The 22,542-nt window shown below is 41.6% G+C and overlaps 1 protein-coding gene across 2 annotated transcripts in view; it reads right to left on the bottom strand.

The window, feature by feature from the left end:
• Positions 1–22,542, bottom strand: part of LOC121324845 (VPS10 domain-containing receptor SorCS2-like) — a 281,604-nt gene that overhangs the window by 24,552 nt on the left and 234,510 nt on the right. For both annotated transcript variants that reach the window (XM_041267061.1, XM_041267067.1), the window contains exons 9-15: positions 16,756–16,935; positions 14,878–15,024; positions 6,836–6,938; positions 3,819–3,895; positions 2,444–2,535; positions 1,479–1,586; positions 229–349 (exon numbers count right to left, since the gene is read on the bottom strand). In XM_041267061.1, the coding sequence (XP_041122995.1) occupies positions 229–349; positions 1,479–1,586; positions 2,444–2,535; positions 3,819–3,895; positions 6,836–6,938; positions 14,878–15,024; positions 16,756–16,935 (828 nt within the window). The remainder of the gene's footprint in view (positions 1–228; positions 350–1,478; positions 1,587–2,443; positions 2,536–3,818; positions 3,896–6,835; positions 6,939–14,877; positions 15,025–16,755; positions 16,936–22,542) is intronic.

Raw genomic sequence — 22,542 nt, 5'->3', positions numbered from 1 at the left:
TTAATGCTTTAAGCCTGTCTGCATATGACATGCCTTTTAAACCTGGAATAATTCTGGTCTCTCTTCTTTCCACTCTTTCTAGAGCAGCAATATCCTTTTTGTAGCGAAGTGACCAGAACTGAACACAGTATTCAAGATGAGTAATCCAGAGACTTCCCAGTGCTGTATAATGCTCTACTATAATCCGCCTTCCAATTTAACATTTGTTTTTTAATTAAGTATTTATACCTTAAGGTTGGTTAGTTTCCATGCATCGTAGTCTGCCTCTGTGCACTGTCTGGGAAAAGACTGTTGAAAGTTCACCTTTACTAACTCCCAGTCTGACCGGAAACTTATATGGCCAAAAACCCTGCAGGAACACACAGAAACAAGAATATTTAAAAAAAACAGAGACTTTTTGTAAAAGTATGAGTAAAATCTGAAAGCATTACATAATTCCGCACTATAGTGAAATGCAAATTAAACATTTTTTTCTTTTGCTAAATAATCACTTAATGACACACGTTTCAGGTGCGCTACAAAAAAAGCCATTATTTAACTCTGCGCTTGAACCACTTACTGCTAACTTAGCAAAAGATTTTTATATTTTGCTAACAAATTATAAAAAGTAATAAATAGGGAGGGAGAAGTATTTGAAAGTACAGTCACCAGTATTCGGTATTCACCAGTAAACAGTATTCAAATGATTGTTTCATTCATGTGAATTTGCCAGTAGTTGGTGACATTTATGTGCTCTTCATCCTCTGCACAAAGACAGGTATATTGCAATTGGTAAGAATGATTGTATTGACATTTCTGGGTTGTTTGCCCATATTTGTTATGGATTTCTTGGTTGTCCCAAAATGTCTATTTATGCCATTAAAAATGTAGTTTCAAACTGCAGAGTGAATTGTTTTTGGTTGGACCCATTACTCAAGGAACTAGGGGTGCAGTGAGAGGGGTTGCGATGGAGGAACATTATTAATATAATCTGGTTAAAGGTTTATGAACAAAGCTACCCTTAATTAGCACCAGTGCATTTTACACTTTTCATTTTTAATGATGAAGGTAGAGCAACCACACAGAGCCATCCACTCCTCCATGTTGGGCCCCAGTTATTCCAGTTCCCTTCTTTTGCTCCTGCGTGCACGATTGACCTGTGACCAGATCAAATTGTTTCATCCAATTAAATTCTCATCTCTTGAATTTAGCCAGTGTCAAGCAAGCAGTCAGTCATAGCTACTGTACAGTTTGGCACAATTGACAGACACGTGCTTCACAGCACAGCAATTCTCTCCAACATGCAAGTGAGTATGCATGCTGGACTGAGGCAGGCGCACTGTTGTTTACAGGAAATGAGAGCCCAGCACTCACAGTATTTCCAGCCGCAGCACACTAATATTTATTACTTATTTCATCTTACTTATTCAGCCAAAGACTGAATGTCAAGTCAGGTTAGTCCAGGCGCAGTTACGGGGCTGCGAGATGAAAACACTCACGTCATAACAAGAGTCTCATCTCCAGGTTCATTCAGAAGCCCGTCCACAAAAACTGAGGTGCTGGTGAAATTGTGTGTCGTCCAAGTCCAGCCTTCATCTATGCTGAATCTAAACAGAGGACAAACAGAGAAAAAATGTACAAAGCATTCATACACCTCTTTATTTTGTTAAGTAGAAAACAAATACGTGGCCAATAAAATACACCATTATAAAAAGCTACAGACTATAATGCTTTTGACTATACATACTATAAATGGTCCAAAATAACATCCAAATTCAGATTTATAACAAGTATAACACAGTTAATATACAATAACCATTTTAAGCATGCTACCATTTCCAGTTTCATTATAACAAAAAAAAAAGAACTAGAGCGTTCCCAAATGGAATTCAATATTCAGAAAACTAATAAACAAGTCCACACACCAGAGAGGATTGCAAGTTAACATCCTTGGCAGAGAAGTGCTGAGATGTTCTTTTCAGTCTTTCATTAAATATATTGGTCAGCCATAGCGTAGAGAAGTCAAAAATAGATATATGGTACTTGTTAGCTGTGGTAAAGATTACAGATGGATTCAATTTGTTTTTCAAATCCTCTGCAGAAACAATATAATAGTGAATGTATTTCACTGCCTACACTATGTCGATGGGATGCCTAGTGAGAGCAATTATCTGATAATAGGTAAATGTAATAAATATAATAGCTGCTGGAAATGCAACTGGACTCCCAGTGAATGCATTGGAACTCACCGCGGGGTGGAAAAGTATACAATATATTGCAGATTTCTTTAAGTTACTTTTCTAATATATAGGAGAGAATTATCATAGGGCAATTAGGCAGCTCACAAAGGTTCCCCTTCAGCTAATGTTACCACAAGAAAACAGTGTATGTCAAAAAAGGTTGTGGAGTGCTGGTCTTGCTAACCTAAACAATGAAAGAATAGCATTTTAACCAGTGGCATTACTTGAGTATTTTGAGGGGGATGGAAGTGTCCTTAATGGCAACGATAACGCCCCCGTGATCTAGGTACAGAATGTGGTGTTCTTCTTCAAATACCTACAAAATAAAGACAGCATGCAGCAGCTTAATACCATCTAGTCATAAGAAATACATAAAAAATTACATTAAAAGGCATATTGGCTTATAAAAGACTGGCATACACACCTGATTGATTAAATAGTGAATATCGATTTTTCACAGAAGGGAGTCAATTAAATTAAACAAAAACCATGTATTTGAGCCTGCGGTGTCTGCAAATTTCTTAAAACACTTCGAAAGTGATGACATCCCACAATAAATAGTTTTAATAGCATAAGCCCAGTCGTTTTTTCTGGCCTAGCCAAAATACGTTTGCATTACATTATGCAGCGGCTTCAGCACCTTTCTTTCTGAGAATGTTACAGTGTAGTTTATTATTTATTTCTAGAAATAAACTCACAAGACATCTGTTTACTTTATAGCATATCTATTAAGTGCTAATGATGATGCTTCTGCAAAGAAATCCATAATGACACATAATATTGGCTGCTATTCATGAGTCAGCCCTGCAGGTGTAATAACCAAGGAATGAACCATATTACTTGTTTGGTAACTATCCCCTTACCTTTTTATGATGTTTGCAATCCTGAGTGATTCTAAATTGCTTTAACTATGAGTTCAGGAGCTGCAGCCTTATGTAATTTAGGCTAGATTTGGTGCCTGGAACATCAAATATTAATGAGTGCCAGCACTATCTAGTGTACAGCAGTGTTTTGCCAGCAAAACTAAAGGAAACATGTGGCAGATCATCGGATAGCACTGGTTCTTACTTTAAAAAAGACACTAGCTGATCTAGCCTGTGTTGCATATATCTATGATAAGAAACTAGAACTAAAGAGAACAGTAACAGAGACTTATTAAGATTGTACACAGTATTTTAGCTATTGCAATAGAACCACTCAGAACAGTATGTGACAGTAAAAAAATCAAAATAAAATGACATTTACACTCTTCTTACTCTTTGTTTTGTTTTTTGTTTTCCAGACTATTCATGTCAATAGCATGCATCAATTCCTGTGTTACATGTACAGTAATAGGACCTGATCCCACATATCTTCCTATGAGCAGGATAGTGTGTTTGCAGTAAAATACTGCAGATATACTAAGTAGATTTGGGGCTGTGTTTTGAACCAACTTTAAAAGCAAAGGCCCATTTCAGAGAAACAAAATGCTTTTAAACAAAACTAGCTAGAATCGTGGCAAGTAAAGTGTTGCTTATTAGTTTAATACCCATGTCTGACTATACATGTGCAGTGTGTTTATTCTATTTGAGGTGGGTGTTTTTTGGAATTGTCATTTACCTGTCTCCAGGATTTCCCACAGTCGGAAGTAATATACATTTCTTCTTTGTACTCGACCAATTGAGAGCCCAAATTGCCTGAACAAAAAAATGTGTAAACAAAAAAACTGATTACTTAAACAATCGACAGCAATAGGGATAGTGGCAAACTGAGCAGCACAGTGCCTAGCTTTTTAGTCTTTTTTTTTTTTTTTATGAACAATTTACCAAAAATATATCATTTAAAAAGAATGATTCTGATAGATCAAAGCTTCTTCTCCTCCCTGAGCAGCGAACACCTTGGTATTTAAAACAAATTATTAAGAGTTTCTGGCAGGGGCTATAGAGGCCCCATTGCATTCCAAGCAATCCAATCCTCTTTACTGGCCATTAGATGTAACATAACTCAGGCAGAAACACTTTAATTTGAACTGTTTAATAAAAAAAGGGCCTGGATGATTTTTTTTTCCTTGCTGAGCTTTCTGAAATTAAAAAACTAACACATGTACTCACTTGTCTGGGGCATGGGGTGATGTTCATATACTTGCTGTACAATCTGATGCCGCTGAACAGCCTCAAGTTTTGAGAAGCTGCAGCAGACTCAACAGCCACTATCAGGTTCACACAAACTTTGTGTAAAACCAGGATATCTACTAATATAATATCTTTTCTGTCCATTGAGTTGTATGTAAAGAAACGTATATGATACAGTAATGTGTTGTATGTTGTCTCTTGCTGTATAAAAGAGATATTATCTAGTATAGTGTGGATGTGAGATCTTGTAATGATACCTTACAAATTGGTTATTATACCTTTAAGTAATGTATAGAGTTAATTTGCGCCACCTACATGGGTTAACTTGTGGGGTAAATAATATAAAAAAAAAAAAAAAGTGTTGTTGTCCATCCATCAACAGTCCAAAGCACCTTTGACCACTGTTCCATTGTTCAATTGCTGTGTTCTTGTGCATATTTTAGCCTTTTAGTCTTGTTCCCCTTTCTTAACAGGGGTATTCTTACTGCAAGACATCCTGTAACCCCTAATTTCAAGAATGACCTTCATACTGTTGATTTGATGGACAACGACACCTGTGCCTTCTGCCAGTTCTGTTGTCAATTCAACACTTGTCTTCTTTCTATTCCTTAAGGATATTATCTTGAAGTATTGTTCATCCTTGTTAGACAGCTTTTTGGGTCTTCCTGTTTGCCTGGGTTTGTCAATTACAGGTGATGTTTCTCTATACTTGTTGATTATGCTTCGGATACCACACCTTGAAAATCGAGTGATGCGAGCCATTTCACACGGTGTTTTTCTTTCATTAAGCAAGTCAAGGTTGTTGTAATATTAGAAAACACTAGTGGAGGCTCTGAGTAAATAGTTGATGCTCACAATACAGCAAAGTAAAAAAAGGTGTAACACTTTTGCACAGCAGTGTATATTTAAAATATACCCCAATGTTTGGTGTTCTAAAAAAAGGCTGTTGGTAATACATTTAAAAAAAGGTTATAGCTCCTACTAGAATAAATGCAGAAGTGTGCTCATGTGTGAAAAGCCTGTGCATGCATGAATGGATATGGAACAGCGGCATTTGGGGATGAGTTATTTATTAAGCTATAACCTTCCTTGCATATGATAAGTGCTGCTGGTAGAAGAAAAGCAATGCTGACTCATGGCAGCAGAGCGCTGTTCAGACAATAACTGTTACAGCAACAACATATAGACTTGCATTCAGACAATAATAATGCTTTAAAAAGATCACATTTTACCTCAGCTGAAATGTTTGAAACCAAATTTAAGATGGCATAAATAATCATAGTGAATTGTACTGCTTTTGTGGAGAGAAACAAACCATTCCTTGGGATACACTGTAATGTAAATGAGCAGCAGTGTTTATACAGCAGTTTAAATACAAAATATGTATGCAAAATAGTGTCTTAAGTACTGATATTGTGCTTGGTGTAAAGACTGGACAGTAATTATAATCAGACTTTCTGTTTGAAATGCTTTCTGTGACATCTGGTCTTGTCAGTGTGACAGCTGGGTCAGCAAGGACAACACATATAGTATATTTACAAAAAAAAGCTTTTTGTTTTTGCCTTAAACCACATATTATATCAAGCCTAAGAAGCTTGTCTTTTGTTGTTGTTCAATACATTATGCTGCATTCTTAATACCCATCACAATAAGGGATAAAGGGAGAATTAAAATGTTTTATATTTAATCTGGACTGCGAGGGCACTGCAATGCACTTTAAAACTAATTTACAGTAAAACCCACAGACGCTGACTATATTTGCAGTAACCTTACACATTCATTTACTGAACTGTCAGGCATGAATGTACGGTATTACAAAACTGTAACATTAAGAGGTTCTGATGTTTTACAGTACCTTGACCGCAATTTAAACATGCAATAGTGTTTCTAAAACTTTGTAAAGAACATACTTTGACTAAACCTACATCCAGATTCACAAAAGATTAGATCAACTGCACTCTGTACTGCAGTAAGCATCATGGTAACTCATTTTTACTTAAATGCATACTAAAACAAAATGCATGTCATTTTCCTTCAGCCACATTTGTCATGCATCCTTTGTAGAAGGCAAGAGGTAGTAGCAAGCCACAAAGACGCATACATTTTTGTTTGGTAGAGAAGTCATTCAGATCAGGCCTACTTAAGGAGATGGCTAAAGACACACACCAGGCTGTAGCATATGGAGAAAATTAAAGAATTAAGTAACCTAGCCAATAACAATGACTGTAGTAAGACTCTGATATACAGTACATGCAGGGTTCCAATTTTCATATTTAGTTTTTAAGGAATACTTGTATTTCTTTTTTTTTGCAAACAAAGAGAAAGGTACTGCATTAAATGCTAAATACACTGCAAAACTGTGCAATTTACAGTTTTAATTATGTTTCAATGAGGTAACCAAATTGGTTCAAACAAAAAGCTTAGTGATTTAATAAAGTGTTTTGGCACGAAGCAAAAAATGCAAAAATCAGAAAACTATTTATATAGTACTTGAGTGAGTCTTACCAGCCCCCATGATCAGTCCCGGTGCAGAGTCCTTGGTGTGCACAGTCCCTGACACGTATGGATTGTCTGCCCAACGGAGATGCAAGTGAAGATGGCAATCCGGCTTGAAGAGACAGAAAGAAGATAACTTGGCAGCAGTTTTAAATCAAATGGTCCGAAAAATATTTTCCACCAGCTTTGGTCCTAAAGAAAATGTGTTCCATCGGCTTTGGTCCTAAAGAAAATGTGTTCTTGGCCTAAAGAGAAGCCCTGAAATAATTTAAACCTAAACATTGTGTTGGTTGATTTGTATATTGTTAGGATCTGTTTGAATATTCTGTAAACCAATTATTTTAAAACACCAGAAAAAGAGTCTAAATCAATTCAGTAGAAAATGTGAATCCATCCATTTTTGACCCTATTAGCTCTTGATAATATACCCTCTTTAGTTTAAATGTGTGACCAACAATGGTGGCTCTGTTTAACACAGCTCTTAGAAAGCTTGAACGGTATGCTATCTTTCCACAATGCACTAGTTTCTCACAAATCTTTTTTTTTTATGAAGGTCGTGACAAAAAAAAGTGTATGACCCAAAGTGAGGTTTCTGGCTTGATAAACAGCATACCATACAATTCACAATGTCACATGGTAGGAACAAATAAAACAATTATACATATAACTGTGACAACAATACACGAAAATCTCAATCCAAAATCTCTCACTTGCCTAAAGACAGAGGAACATATTTTTCAAAATGTTTTGTACTACTTGACAAGGTGATTTAATTCATATATATTTAAAATATTTCTGCAGTTTTAATAGTCTATTTTAAGAATCGCTGTTCCCTGGCACTACAAAGGAAGAGCCTCAGTCTACATTAAACACACTTTTCTTTCTCTCTGTAAAAAGGTTAATTATGTGCTGATCTACTGTTACCTTTATCCTATTACCACTAGCATTAAATGCAAAACAAAGAACATCAGCTAAACCCTATTTAAACCCCAAGCCTTGAGTTTGCTCTGTTTTTTTTTTCTTTTGGTTTTGTTTTTTGCCTGTCGCAGCACAGCTGAGAATTGCCGCTGAGCATTTTACCCTCGATACCGCTGGACAAAGCCATCTCGCCTCTGAATTCACAAAGGCATTCCCGATACCCCTGGACAAAGCAGTCCCGCCTCTGAATTCACAAAGGCATTCCCGATACCCCTGGACAAAGCCGCCTCGCCTCTGAATTCACAAAAGCATTCCCGATACCACTGGACAAAGCCGTCCCGCCTTTGAATTCACGAAGGCATTTCGTCATGTATCGCTACACAGACCTGCAGAAATCCAATTTAATCATGCAAATCTAATTACCACATTAGATTTGAACTCACTACTCACCTTACTTTTCTTTCTCTGCAGAATTGAATTCTCGAATGGTGACTGCATTCTCTTCCTAGACAATGTGGCAATAGATCCGCAGCAGCGTGCTACCGCCTCCTGGGCATAACGGCTTCTGAAGCTGCTGAAGTACTGCTCTTACATGCATTTACATGCAAAACCTACTGAGAAGAGCTTCTTGCCGAGCGTATCCGCCATGACAGCATCCGTCATTCATGCTGAGCTCTGCAGTCCAGCGAAAAGAAAAGTTTTTTGCCCAATGTAATCAGAAACGGCTCCTTCGAAGGCTGTTTGCTGAGGGTAATCAGAAATTCCGTGGTCGACAGATTTTACAGCAAAAGTTTTTGCTGCTTGTCTGATGCTTGTTTGTCTGTGCTATTTTATTGTCATGTCTCCATTGCTTCCACAACTAGAAGCAGGCTTCAATAATGGCAGCCATAGGGATGTATACATAAAATCATGGATAAGCACATTTCACTGATTGAATGTCCTCACCTTGATTTCGCTGTGCCTGCCAGCACTGCAACTCCACATTTTCACAGCTGTCAATATTTCGTGTTCATTTCATCTCGTCTTGTCCCTGACACCGCCACCTCTTCATCCCTGTGCCCCGACACCACCTCCTCTTCATCCTTGCAACCCAGCACCGCCCCTCTTCACCCCTGCACTCCAACACTGCCTCCTCTTTATCCCTGCACCCCGACATGGCCACCTCTTCATTTGTGCACCCCGTCAACGCCTCCTCTTCATCCCTGCACCATGACACCACCTCCTCTTCATTCCTGTGCCCCAACACCTCCTCCTCTTCATCCCTGTGCCCCGACACCACCTCCTCTTCATTCCTGCGCCCAGACACCGCCTCCTCTTCGTCCCTGCGTCCCGACAGCGCCTCCTCTTCATCCCTGCACCCTGACACCACCTCCTCTTCATTCCTGCACCCCGACACCGCCTCCTCTTCATCCCTGCGTCCCGACACTGCCTCCTCTTCATCCCTGTGCACTTACACCGCCACCTCTTCATCCCTATGCAATTGACACTGCCACCTCTTCATCCCTGCACACTGACACCGCCACCTCTTCTTCCCTGTGCCCCGGCACCGCCTCCTCTTCATCCCTGCACCCCGACACCGCCTCCTCTTCATCCCTGCACCCTGACACCGCCTCCTCTTCATCCCTGCGCCCCGACACCGCCTCCTCTTCATCCCTGCGCCCCGACACCGCCTCCTCTTCATCCCTGCACACTGACACCCCCACCTCTTCATCCCTGCACCCCGACACCGCCTCCTCTTCATCCCTGCACCCCGACACCGCCTCCTCTTCATCCCTGTGCACTGACACCGCCACCTCTTCATCCCTGCGCCACAACACCGCCTCCTCTTCATCCCTGCACCCCGACACCGCCTCCTCTTCATCCCTGCACCCCGACACCACCTCCTCTTCATCCCTGTGCACTGAATCCGCCAGCTCTTCATCCCTGCGCCACAACACCGCCTCCTCTTCATCCCAGCACCCCAACACCACCTCCTCTTCATCCCTGCGCCCGACATCACCTCCTCTTCATCCCTGCACCCTGACACCGCCTCCTCTTCATCCCTGCGCCCTGACACCGCCTCCTCTTCATCCCTGCGCCCGACATCGCCTCCTCTTCATCCCTGCACCCCCACACCGCCTCCTCTTCATCCCTGCACACTGACACCACCTCCTCTTCATCCCTGCACCTCGACACCGTCTCCTCTTCATCCCTGCACACTGACACCACCACCTCTTCATCCCTGTGCCCTGACACTGCCTCCTCTTCATCCCTGCTCCCAGACATCGCCTCCTCTTCATCTCTGCACCCTGACACCACCACCTCTTCATCCCTGCGCACTGACACCACCTCCTCTTTATCCCTGCACCCCGACACCACCTCCTCTTCATCCCTGCACATTGACAACTCCACCTCTTCATCCCTGCACCTGGACACCGCCTCCTCTTCATCCCTGCACCCCGATGCCGCCTCCTCTTCATCCCTACGCACTGAATCCGCCACCTCTTCATCCCTGCGCACTGACACCGCCACCTCTTCATCTCCGCACCCTGACACCACCTCCTCTTCATCCCTGCACACTGACACCGCCATCTCTTCATCCCTGCACCTGGACACCACCTCCTCTTCATCCCTGCACCCCGATACCGCCTCCTCTTCATCCCTACGCACTGAATCCGCCACCTCTTCATCCCTGCGCCCCGACATCGCCTCCTCTTCATCCCTGTGCACTTACACCGCCACCTCTTCATCCCTACGCAATTGACACCGCCACCTCTTCATCCCTGCACACTGACACCGCCACCTCTTCTTCCCTGTGCCCCGGCACCGCCTCCTCTTCATCCCTGCACCCCGACACCGCCTCCTCTTCATCCCTGCACCCTGACACCACCTCCTCTTCATCCCTGCGCCCCGACACCGCCTCCTCTTCATCCCTGCACCCCGACACCGCCTCCTCTTCATCCCTGCACCCCAACACCACCTCCTCTTCATCCCTGCGCCCGACATCACCTCCTCTTCATCCCTGCACCCTGACACCGCCTCCTCTTCATCCCTGTGCCCTGACACCGCCTCCTCTTCATCCCTGCACCTCGACACCGTCTCCTCTTCATCCCTGCACACTGACACCACCACCTCTTCATCCCTGCTCCCAGACATCGCCTCCTCTTCATCTCTGCACCCTGACACCACCACCTCTTCATCCCTGCGCACTGACACCACCTCCTCTTTATCCCTGCACCCCGACACCACCTCCTCTTCATCCCTGCACACTGACACCTCCACCTCTTCATCCCTGCACCTGGACACCGCCTCCTCTTCATCCCTGCACCCCGATGCCGCCTCCTCTTCATCCCTGCGCACTGACACCGCCACCTCTTCATCCCTGCGCACTGACACCGCCACCTCTTCATCCCTGCACCCTGACACCACCTCCTCTTCATCCCTGCACACTGACACCGCCACCTCTTCATCCCTGCACCTGACACCACCACCTCTTCATCCCTGCACCCGGACACCGCCTCCTCTTCATCCCTGCACCCTGACACCGCCTCCTCTTCATCCCTACACACTGAATCCGCCACCTCTTCATCCCTGCGCACTGACACCGCCTCCTCTTCATCCCTGCACACTGACACCGCCTCCTCTTCATCCCTGCACACTGACACCGCCACCTCTTCATCCCTGCACACTGACACCGCCTCCTCTTCATCCCTGCACCCCGACACCGCCTCCTCTTCATCCCTGCGCCCCGACACCGCCTCCTCTTCATCCCTGCACCCTGAGACCGCCTCCTCTTCATCCCTGCGCACGACACCACCTCCTCTTCATCCCTGTGCACTGAATCCGCCAGCTCTTCATCCCTGCGCCACAACACCGCCTCCTCTTCATCCCTGCACCCCGACACCGCCTCCTCTTCATCCCTGCACACCGACACCACCTCCTCTTCATCCCTGCACACTGACACCGCCACCTCTTCATCCCTGCGCCCTGACACCGCCTCCTCTTCATCCCTGCACCCCAACACCACCTCCTCTTCATCCCTGCGCACCGACACCACCTCCTCTTCATCCCTGCACCCCGACACCGCCTCCTCTTCATCCCTGCGCCCTGACACCGCCTCCTCTTCATCCCTGCGCACTGAATCCGCCACCTCTTCATCCCTGCGCCACTGACACCGCCTCCTCTTCATCCCCGCACCCTGACACCACCTCCTCTTCATCCCTGCACACTGACACCGCCATCTCTTCATCCCTGTGCACTGACACCGCCTCCTCTTCATCCCTGCACCCTCACACCGCCTCCTCTTCATCCCTGCGCCCTGACACCGCCTCCTCTTCATCCCTGCGCACTGACACCGCCACCTCTTCATCCCTGCGCACTGACACCGCCACCTCTTCATCTCCGCACCCTGACACCACCTCCTCTTCATCCCTGCACACTGACACCGCCATCTCTTCATCCCTGCACCTGGACACCACCTCCTCTTCATCCCTGCACCCCGATACCGCCTCCTCTTCATCCCTACGCACTGAATCCGCCACCTCTTCATCCCTGCGCCCCGACATCGCCTCCTCTTCATCCCTGCACACCCACACCGCCTCCTCTTCATCCCTGCACACTGACACCGCCTCCTCTTCATCCCTGAGCCCGACACCGCCTCCTCTTCATCCCTGCACACTGACACCGCCTCCTCTTCATCCCTGCACCCTGACACCACCTCCCATTCACCCCTGCACACTGACACCGCCACCTCTTCATCCCTGCACCTTGACACCGCCTCCTCTTCATCCCTGCGCCCGACACCACCTCCTCTTCATCCCTGCGCACTGACACCGCCTCCTCTTCATCCCTGCACCCTGACACCACCTCCCATTCACCCCTCCACCCCAAGCCCGCCACCTCTTTACCCCATCCCGAGGCCCCAGCCTCTTAATTCCAAGTTACATCTCTGCTTTAAGAACCGCCTCTAGGAACCTTTCCCTATCTGCCAAGGATATAACAGGCCGCCCAATTAAATACTCAGGCAGCTACAGATATGTAAGAATGTCAACACTACATTTTGCGCAGCCAAAAAATGCCAGTTCCTGCACGTATGCAGTGTCTGAGGTGACGTGCACTCCATTATCATTGACCTGCTTTCCTACAAATGTCAATCATCTCTCCTCATTGATTCTATTCCTATCAACATCCCTGTCTTGCCTCAATAGCAAAATAATTCCCTACCTCATCTCTGGAATTTCCAATGGATTCTGTACCAGACTAAAATACATTCCATCATCCTCTTTTGATCGAAAAAAACCAAAAAAAACAAAACAATTTGCACAAAAGGAAACAGAAATTGTTGACTCACTTATAGCTTCAGAAATTGCAAAATGCTTCGTGTAGGGTCCCTCCCTTGCCCCCTTCCCTCAATTCTGAATCAATCCTATCAGGGTTGCCACAAGATAAATAATTTCTCGCAAGAAGCGCCTTATCACTAATGTAGCAGTCACTAATGTTCTTTGTCTTTATCTTTTTGGTGCGTGCTAAATAAAAAATTGATCAGTATCTATTTATATTTTGCAATATTTATTTTTTTTGTGCTGGGACGAACATGGAATTTTCATGTTTAGATATTCATTCAAAGCCATTATATGTAACACTGTATTAAAGTTGAAAAATATCCCAGAAGTAAGAAGGGCCTTACTTTACTTTTTTTTAAAGAATCACTACCCTTGTTGGGTCTTTGCAATAACCAAAGTGGTCATAGACACGTTTTCATAAAGTAATGAAATTGATTTTTAACTTGAATAAAAATGTTAAAAAGAGGGTGCTGTGCAATGAAAAAAAAACTATATTTACTCACTGTTTTATTTCTTTTTTTGCATTCCACTTAATAAAAACTAGCATTGCATCATGAAAGAAAAATAAAATACACTAGTTTTGCAAGTATGACAGGTTTTATAATATTGCAGACAGAAACGGACCCCGATTGTAGCGGCAGTAAGAATACAATCGTACAACTTTTATCTTCCAAAATAGATGAACAGCAACACTCACCAGCATGCAGGGCTGATCTTAGTTCCTGGAGAATGCCCCCCACTGCTCCACACCTGCCAATGGGGTGCCGGCAGGACACATCCCCCATTTCTCCTATCATCCTCTTAAGAATACAAGACCGCCACCCTTGCTCCTTCTATGCGACTGGCTGGTTAGCCTACTCAATCTTCTGCATGCCAATTACTACCGATATTCTATTTCCCAAATCACAATCCTCCTCCGAGGTTATTTCTCTCCTTTCAACAATCTAGTTATGAAATGTCATTGCCTTGCTGCCTTATTTGGATCTCTCCGCTGTTTGAAATTCTCTGTCCTTCTCCCATCGTAGTACTTCTAGTATGCCTGGATTGGGGGCCAGCTCTCTCCAAAAAAGGGAGGGGGTTTTCCTCTCCACTGAACAGTGAGATTCATTTCAATAAATAAATAAATAAATAATCCAGGTGTCTCTTTTGGGGGTAAGCGAAGTTCACTTCCCAACCTTAGAAGCCCAGCCTCTGCTGGATTCGTCCTTCGCGAGGAAGGTTCTCCGTGAGTCAAGGGGGACCCCTGGCCAAATTTATCACTGTCATCTTCCCATCCTCTCCTCTTGCTCCCCCCCCCCCCCTTGGGGGAAGTATCAGTTGCTTCTCAGCCTTGGAGACCGAACGGAGGACTCACTTCTGTAAGGGCGGCTCTCTACGAGCCAAGACAAATCTCCTTACTCTTCTCTAAGCTATAAGCACATATCCCCTATTATCTATTCCTGAGGTCTCTTCCTCTACGCAGCCCTCTATCATGTCCAGTGAATTTAAAGTTGTAACTGTAAACATTTGTCGGAATGTTAACAATGAAAAGAGAAATTGCAGGTATGTTATTTAAATAGTTGTAGTAAAACATGGGGGTGTGTAACACTATATTTTTCAGAACCCCGCTACTTACTTTAATATACAGAACATGTACATATCACTCCATTGAAATTAATCTTTATAAGGCTATGTTTTCTATCGAGACTCTGCTGTGCTATTTAATAAAACTACATCACTAAGAAGGAGTCCTTTAGTATGTGGTTAAATGTAACCCTCAGTAGTAATTAATTGTACAAGTAAAATCTTTGAATGGTTAGAATGTAGCCATACCGGTTTGCAGTTTACTGGTTTCCCGTTCATGTCCGTGGACGGAGGATTAAGGTAGTCCCAGTCACGGCCCTTGTTGTAGGTGATGAGTGTGGTCACCTTCCCATTCACTTTTTGATTGGCCAGAAAGACTCCTTTAATTCCACGTACCTAAAATGTAAATATTGAATGCATGACTACAGCAATATTAATTATACACATCTATTATATAAACCCCATATACTGTATTTTTATTGACCGAAAGTTGACCAAAAGCAACAAAATTGTACATCTCTGTCACATCTCTATTGCACTCTCAAAGCCAGTCTAGCTCAATAGGGGCCATACTTTATGGAAGTCCGTGGTAAAATATAAGTGTAGAACATATCAGTAAATCTCAGCATCATTTACTATCAGCATTATTGATAAATATTCTTTACCCTTTTAGATGTTGTTTTTTTTTTTTTCTGCACAGCATTATAATGCATATTGAATATCAAAATGTCTTCAAATGTAAAGGGGTGTATATGTGGTTTCACTTTGCTTTAAAAAGGCATATACTAACTGTACAGTATGTAAATTCAGAATTATTTGTTTTACTTCCAGTTTATTTCCAAATGAACAGCCCCTTTAGTCCTGCGTTTCATGATCTAATTCAAAGTGTTAGTCTGGCACAGGACAAAAGGTTTGAATTTTTTAAACAAAACACAATTTCTTTCAGGGAAAACATACTGTAATGAATTTACGTTAAGAAGCAGAAAATTGAATTAATTAATTAATTAATTTATCAATCTTATAATAAACTTCTAAGTCCATTGAGAAACAGCCGTGTAAAAAATGGAAAAAAAGATGGAATCTGTAAGCCTACTGCTTTTCCACTGGCGCTGTTTCAGTCATTTACATTCTCAGCCCCTCCAGTGATAGACTGCTTTTCTAATTGTAAGTTACTGTTCATTTCGCAACCAACAGCAGTCACCCGTTTCACCATTCATTTAGCTACAGTGCCAGACTGCGCTGATGACAAATGAGAACAGCGGCTTGGCCAGGGCCTTGCAGTCCTGTACGCTCGACAGAGTTCATGTGATTAAATGATATCAAAGATGAAAGAACTACTGCAATCACACTGATAAAGTTAAAAAAGGAACCAGAGCCTTGAATTTCAAGTGGAATTTAAATGCAGCAAGAACTTAAGCTTATACTGTATAATAAACCTTACTGACCCAAAGGCTCTCAATGCACTTCATAGAAATGCAATTTGCTTGTTACTGTTCTTTAGCAAGGACTTGTGAAAACAAGTGAGCCGTTAGTCTAATGGCGGTATCCGTGATGACTGGGCAGAGAGCTTCGCAGGGAATGTGCATAAAATTGGTATTTTTAACATAGAGAGTAACTCAGGCAGACGCTGATTTCAAAAGACTTTGTAGGTCATTGGAGAATTGTTAAGCTTATGCACAACCTGGCTGCCAGAGTGGCTGAACCACAATCTGGGCTCTGTGCTCATTCTGTTAGTGCAGACTTCTAAATGACTAAACAATGTCTGGGAACAAAATGTAAGAAGAATGCCACATCTCATGAAATGGTATGAAAACATGAAAAAAAATGTATATCATGAAAAAGATCTGTATCGTTGACAAGGCTAATTTCATGGTCACATTATGCACAGCGGTAGTGTTTAATTTTGACACCATGGCAGCTATAGCTTTGTAAAATTACTGACATAATGTGTTCTTCATACCTACAATTATAGGTACAGGTTGGTACCACACATCACAGATATAGCAAAGGGTACAATTAGTTTTATCTTCAGGAGTGGTCCTATTTTGGTGGTTTGTTGTCATCGAAAGGGCCGTGTATCTAATATCACTGCAGTTTAGTTCATTTGAATTGCACCTCGTACCGTACCTCTAAGATGTCAAGGAGGACATTTTCTTCTGGCTGCTTTGTGCTCCTGATGTTCTCTAACACAATGGAATAGTATACACCCTGTGGGTCCGATTGGTAGAGGTTGTAGGTGTCAGTCTGGTACCACTCCTGGAGAGCGAGGAACACTTGGTTCTCATCTGTGCTGACTATCTGCACATCCTGAAGAAAAGCAATCAGTACAGTGGTTAGAGAACAATGGACAAAGACACATGCTCATAACAGACAGATTATTTTCAGCTATTTCAGTGTAGTGGTCAAATTGGATGATTTCCATTTGGGAACTGTTTGCATTTTCCACTGGATAAGATCTGATATCCCTCAACACAGTGACTGCATTGACCGCTGTCAAGGGCGGGGGGGGGGTTGGGGCTTGGGTGGGCTGAAGCCATCCCAAAGTTTAACTTAGCACCCCCTGTAGCCCTGCCACCAAGATACTTCATATGGGTTTCAAGAAACCTTAACCATTCCAGGTGTGGTCTTCAATATAGCGACTTTAATCCTTGACCAACAATACAGTACAGACAGTCAACATTAACTCACGGACTGAGCACTTGCTGTATGAGCACCGACAACAAGCTACTCGCTTTCGTGGTGAGGAGGGAACTGCGTTACTACTAAACATTCTCTCCAGGAAATGCACATTCTTGTGTTCATTCCATTTCAGTACATTCAAAAGTTCTTACTAGTTTCTATTTATAAAACACATTTACCAGCTCTTGTTGGTTTACTTTTAAACATTATATTTAGTTTAACTTTCAGTTGTTAACAATCAATGTTATTTAAAGTTTCTAATCTACCCCTTGTTTAAACATTTAAATTTAACCTATAAATGTTCCAGTTGTTTGTTCACTTCATGACTGCTTGTTTTATTACAGTGTAACAGGCAGTGTTGTGTGATACACTGCCGTTACAGATCCTGCCCTATGTCGGTGAGATGTGATAATGTTAAAAGCTCTAAAACCACGACTGCAAATGAGCCAGACTCCTTTGCATTGTGGTTTACCCTCCATTCACACGGAGGCATTGAATGCCCAATTGATTTTTATGCTTCGTTGTATTTTTCAATATGTGTCGATAATGGCAAATAACAATGAAGTTTGAGGATTTTGTATTATGTCTATTCATTTGTGTTTAAGATTTTATTTCAACACTGTATCAATGTTTGACATAAATGGGCAGTAAAAGTGATACGACGGAGACAGTTCAAAAGGTGAAGAGCTTAGAAAAAGAAGCGCAATGTATTTGCCTTACAACATTTTCCCTGCAGAGTGAAATGTCAAGGTTTGTAAAGTACCTGCAACCACATCTTTAACAAAATGTTCTTCAGATGTATTCTCCTATAACTAGAACATTTAATCAACTGTAGATAGGAAACTATTGTTTCTGCTAGTTCTCCAGCAAGGAAATTTGTTGGTTTTGTTACATTACATTGTCTGTCGGATTTTTCTTCTTTGCAATGCTTTTGTGTAATTGCAACACGCAGCAGTACAATGTAGCAATTAAGCAAAATACCTTGGTGACAATTGCAACGTTGTATATAACTGTGTACCACACCAGACTTAAACAGAATACATGTATCAATTTTACAATCTGCTCGCTCTGCTTTAAAATTTGCATGCTTAAAAACACAATTCAAAATAATAATAAAAGATGTCAAATTATGGACTGGGACTGCCATAAGCATCAAACATATTACCAAATGACTCCTTAGAATAGATGTGAGTACCAGAGCTAGCAGAAACTTCACAGTGTATGAAGACTAAAGTGTTTAAATCAATATGATCGTACATGCTGTGTGAGCCTTGGGCTGGTGTGATTACAAACGATAACATTCACACAGGGCAAAAAGAATAGATCTGTACCAGGGTCGATTGCCCAAATGAGGCAAGACCACCTATTTTTCTGATCTCAGATCGGATTGTTTGCTCTGAGGCCCCATTCATATGGGAGAATGATTGGATGCTCTCTTGAGGTGTACGGGGCCGACAGCTCAGCCCGGTTACAACAGCATTTATTTCATACTGCACTGTAACCCTTGTATATTGTATTGGATAAAGTTGTCTGTTCATTTTTAGTAATAACAGGAACTCAATCTGCATCAGATTCCAACATTCTAACACTGAAGTTTTGAGAGACATATCGAAACATTGACACTATATGTGCCCACACAAAGTGGCGTGTAGCCCCCTAAAATTTTTGCCTAGCCCCCCTCAGCTCCCTCACTGGGGAGAGCTTGGCGCCACCACTAACCAACATCCACGAAGACTCACGGATGTGGCAAAGCAGAACTGCTTGCCCACTGGCGTGTGCATCGTATTGTGACACGCAACTGACATGCTACTGAGACACAAATCACTGATCACTTCAACTGCTGACAAGATGCACAGCGCATCAAGAGTTAGGTATTGTGGCCTATAAAGGCCACTTTGCAATTATTGGCCAGTCAGTGTACATCAATACAATGAATTCTAAATACAATCTCAATGAATACCAAAAAATGTCTTGACTACATCCCACAGCTCTGGCGGGAACAAAGTGTGGCATGATGAGCACAGTGTAAGCCCACTGGAACAGAGTACACAGAGATTCTGATTCTAAAAAATACTACTGGTAAAGCAATGTCCGCTTATGATGTAGGAACAGTACTAAAAATTAACTCTAGCATAGGTAATTTGTTTGAGTTGAACCTGGTTGGGATATGATCTGGCAATAGTTAAAGTACAGCAGTTTTAATATCTTTTTGTTTCATACTTTTTCTATTTTAATGATGTTATTTTTATAGACTGCAAGCACTCAGGGGTAGTTGTACTAAAATGTGTCAGTCGCAGTGCAAGCATACTGCAATTTGTATTTTCGTTGTGGCAATTCGCAAAGTATACATTTTGTCGTATGTACTAAGAGAAAAATGAAGAGTGATGCAATATGCTAATTTAAATATTTGTTGCATCATCTTAGCGAACTCTCTAGCATTGTGGTTTACTGCAGCAGAGGGTGCCCGAAGAATAACGTCTATACACTCAAGGGTGCAAGAAATAAAATGACATTGTTTTTGTTAAATGTAAAAGTCATATGTACAATACATTCTGTTCTGTCTTCATTTTACCTATTTTAATATTGTTATATATTTAACAAAATGAAAGGCAGTTTAATCCCATCAGATTCTATAGTGGGGCCCTGTGGCAATGTGCCCTGCCCATGTGTGTATTATGTGTTATATGTTGCATGTGGTGTGTTAATGTTGGTGTATAGGTATTGGTGCACGGGATATAAATGGGTCTGTGTAGCACATGTAATTTAAAATATATAGTTGTATTTAGGCAGGGGGATTGCACAATCACTTCACGTGCAGATAAATTACGTAATACTATGTGAGCACAGGGAATGCACAAATTAGTTAATGTGCTGGGGTAAAAGTGAATAATGAATTAGTAATTGAATCCCAGAACAGCTGTATAAATATTTGCACAATTCATTCACTTGTGGTTGTGTGTTCAGGGCGAAAGAATGGGAGAGAGTGAGCAGAAAATAAATACATAGAAAAGCACAAGCACGGTTTATTTGTTAGTATCTGTTTGTTGTTTGTCTATTTATTTTGGCCCAAAGTGCCGTGTTTTGTCTTTTATTTTCTTTGATCATTTAGTAAATGCTGAACGCAGCCATAGCGCCTCAGTTTCACCTCGTATCATCTTTGTTTACTGCTCCTTACTGAACCTGACGTCACCACCCACACGTATCACTTAAGCCCTCAGTGACAGGCCCCCACCTTCACTTCCAAATAAAAAATGTGTTTCTCTCAAAAAGCTTTTCATAATTAAACAGTAGCCCCTCGCTAAACCGGACATGTTTGTCCAACATAAGGAGGTGTCTGGTTTAAAAACAAAACAATAAAATCACATACATATATTTATTGTGCTAAATGTATTTTAAATAGAAATCATTGAGCTGAAATAAGTGTTTTGGGTAGGCTACACATTATATTATGTAGAAATATCCATTTGTACAGTAGGCCTATACAGTATACAGTACAGTAGTAAAATCAAATGAATACCTAGCACACTTTCTTTTTACTTTAGCCTGTCAGATACTGGCAAAACAAAATAAATCATGCTGCTGCATTGTACACATTGGTGTACAAAAGATTATTTTACATTGAAACTAAAGAATTGTACCATTTAAAAAGATTATTATTTTTTAACTTGGCCTACTTAGTAGTCTAGACAATTAACACAAAATAGTGTGCAGTCTATTGCTCATGTTGGGGAAACCAGAAATGTCATAAAAATGTGTTTTCAAAGCTTGTAAGTACCCCTGCTTTAAAAGAAAAACAGGCAATGCAATATTCACCTCAAAAATGCATTGCGCACAACTGGCAACACACAACAAAAAGTGGATTGGGAAATGCCAGCAACAATTGCGAGTTCTTAACAAACTGGTACAATTGTAAGTGTTGCAATTGCCAGTAGCTTTAGTACATCTCATTACAATATTTCAGAACCCTCATTTGCACTATCTACACCCCATTTTTGCGAATTAATGCAGAAATGCCCATAATTACATATTCATCCAACCGCAAAGTAAAACTGCTGCCGCAAAGCATTCCCTGAAAGTGACTAACAGCACTGCGCTTGTTTAGTACATTTCACCCTAGACTTCCGACTCGTTTGCAACTATTGCAGCAGCCGCAACACCATAGCACATCTACTCCTCGCTTTTCTACCTTTCAACATTTCATACTCTAAACAGACTACTTTTTCTAATTTATCATGTTTAATCTGATCATAGAAATAAAAAGCATTATTTTTCACATTTGGAAATAATCAACACTTTTGGGAACTGATTCATTATAAGAGAAACAACACGAAAATCACGGTTTTATAGGGTCAAAGCTACAAAAGACTGCTGCAGCTCTGACCCTATAATAACCTGTTCCATCTGATAACAACGTGAGATCTAGTCTAACTGCATCATAACCACAGGGAAACCTAGAAACAATTAAACGAGTGGATTGTGCTTGTTTGTGCTTAATATGCTAACAAATTGATTTTCTTTTACCATTAACTTTAATAAAGCTTGTTACTAAAGACAAAAAAAATACACTGTAGGGTCAATACAAGGAAAAATCAGTTCTTCAATTAGTATAGTCTGTCTCTGATCAACCACTGCAAATTTGTGGTTGTGACAAACACAATTTAGATACAGTGTGTGTTGTTTTTTAATACAGGATATGATTCTACCTGATCTTATTGGTACTAAATATATTTTTGGATTATGCAAACAAAAAGTGTACTATTGGAATACACTTATTGGAGTGTCGTATAGACATTTATAACTGTATTCTGGACCTAATGTAGCATTATATCATCATGCTATTTTTCACTTGCTGCTCCAGGAAACTATATGTAACTTGTAAAACTAATAATCTCAGCAAAGAAAAATATTATATTAGACATACCAGCTGCTTTACATTTCTATTCCAGTGTATAAAAAGCAGTATTACTGTATATATAGCACTACAAAAGAGTAACACAAGAAATGTTTTGCCTCATTTGGCTTGGGAGCTATTTACTGTACCAGAACAAAGTAAATATAATGCTATACATCTACTGTAGCCAACAACAAGTCTAAAATAAAACAGTATGCAACTACCAGAAGTTAATACGCTCTAATCAGGGTTCTATTCCTCCTTAAGGCTCACAGTGTTGTTCGATCACTGTCAACTCTCCTCACATATTGTTAGGAGCCCAGAAAGAATTCCAGTTTGCCTGC

This window comes from Polyodon spathula, chromosome 1, assembly GCF_017654505.1.
Source record: "Polyodon spathula isolate WHYD16114869_AA chromosome 1, ASM1765450v1, whole genome shotgun sequence".
NCBI lineage: Eukaryota > Metazoa > Chordata > Actinopteri > Acipenseriformes > Polyodontidae > Polyodon > Polyodon spathula.
This window is presented reverse-complemented; position numbering and strand designations above follow the sequence as displayed.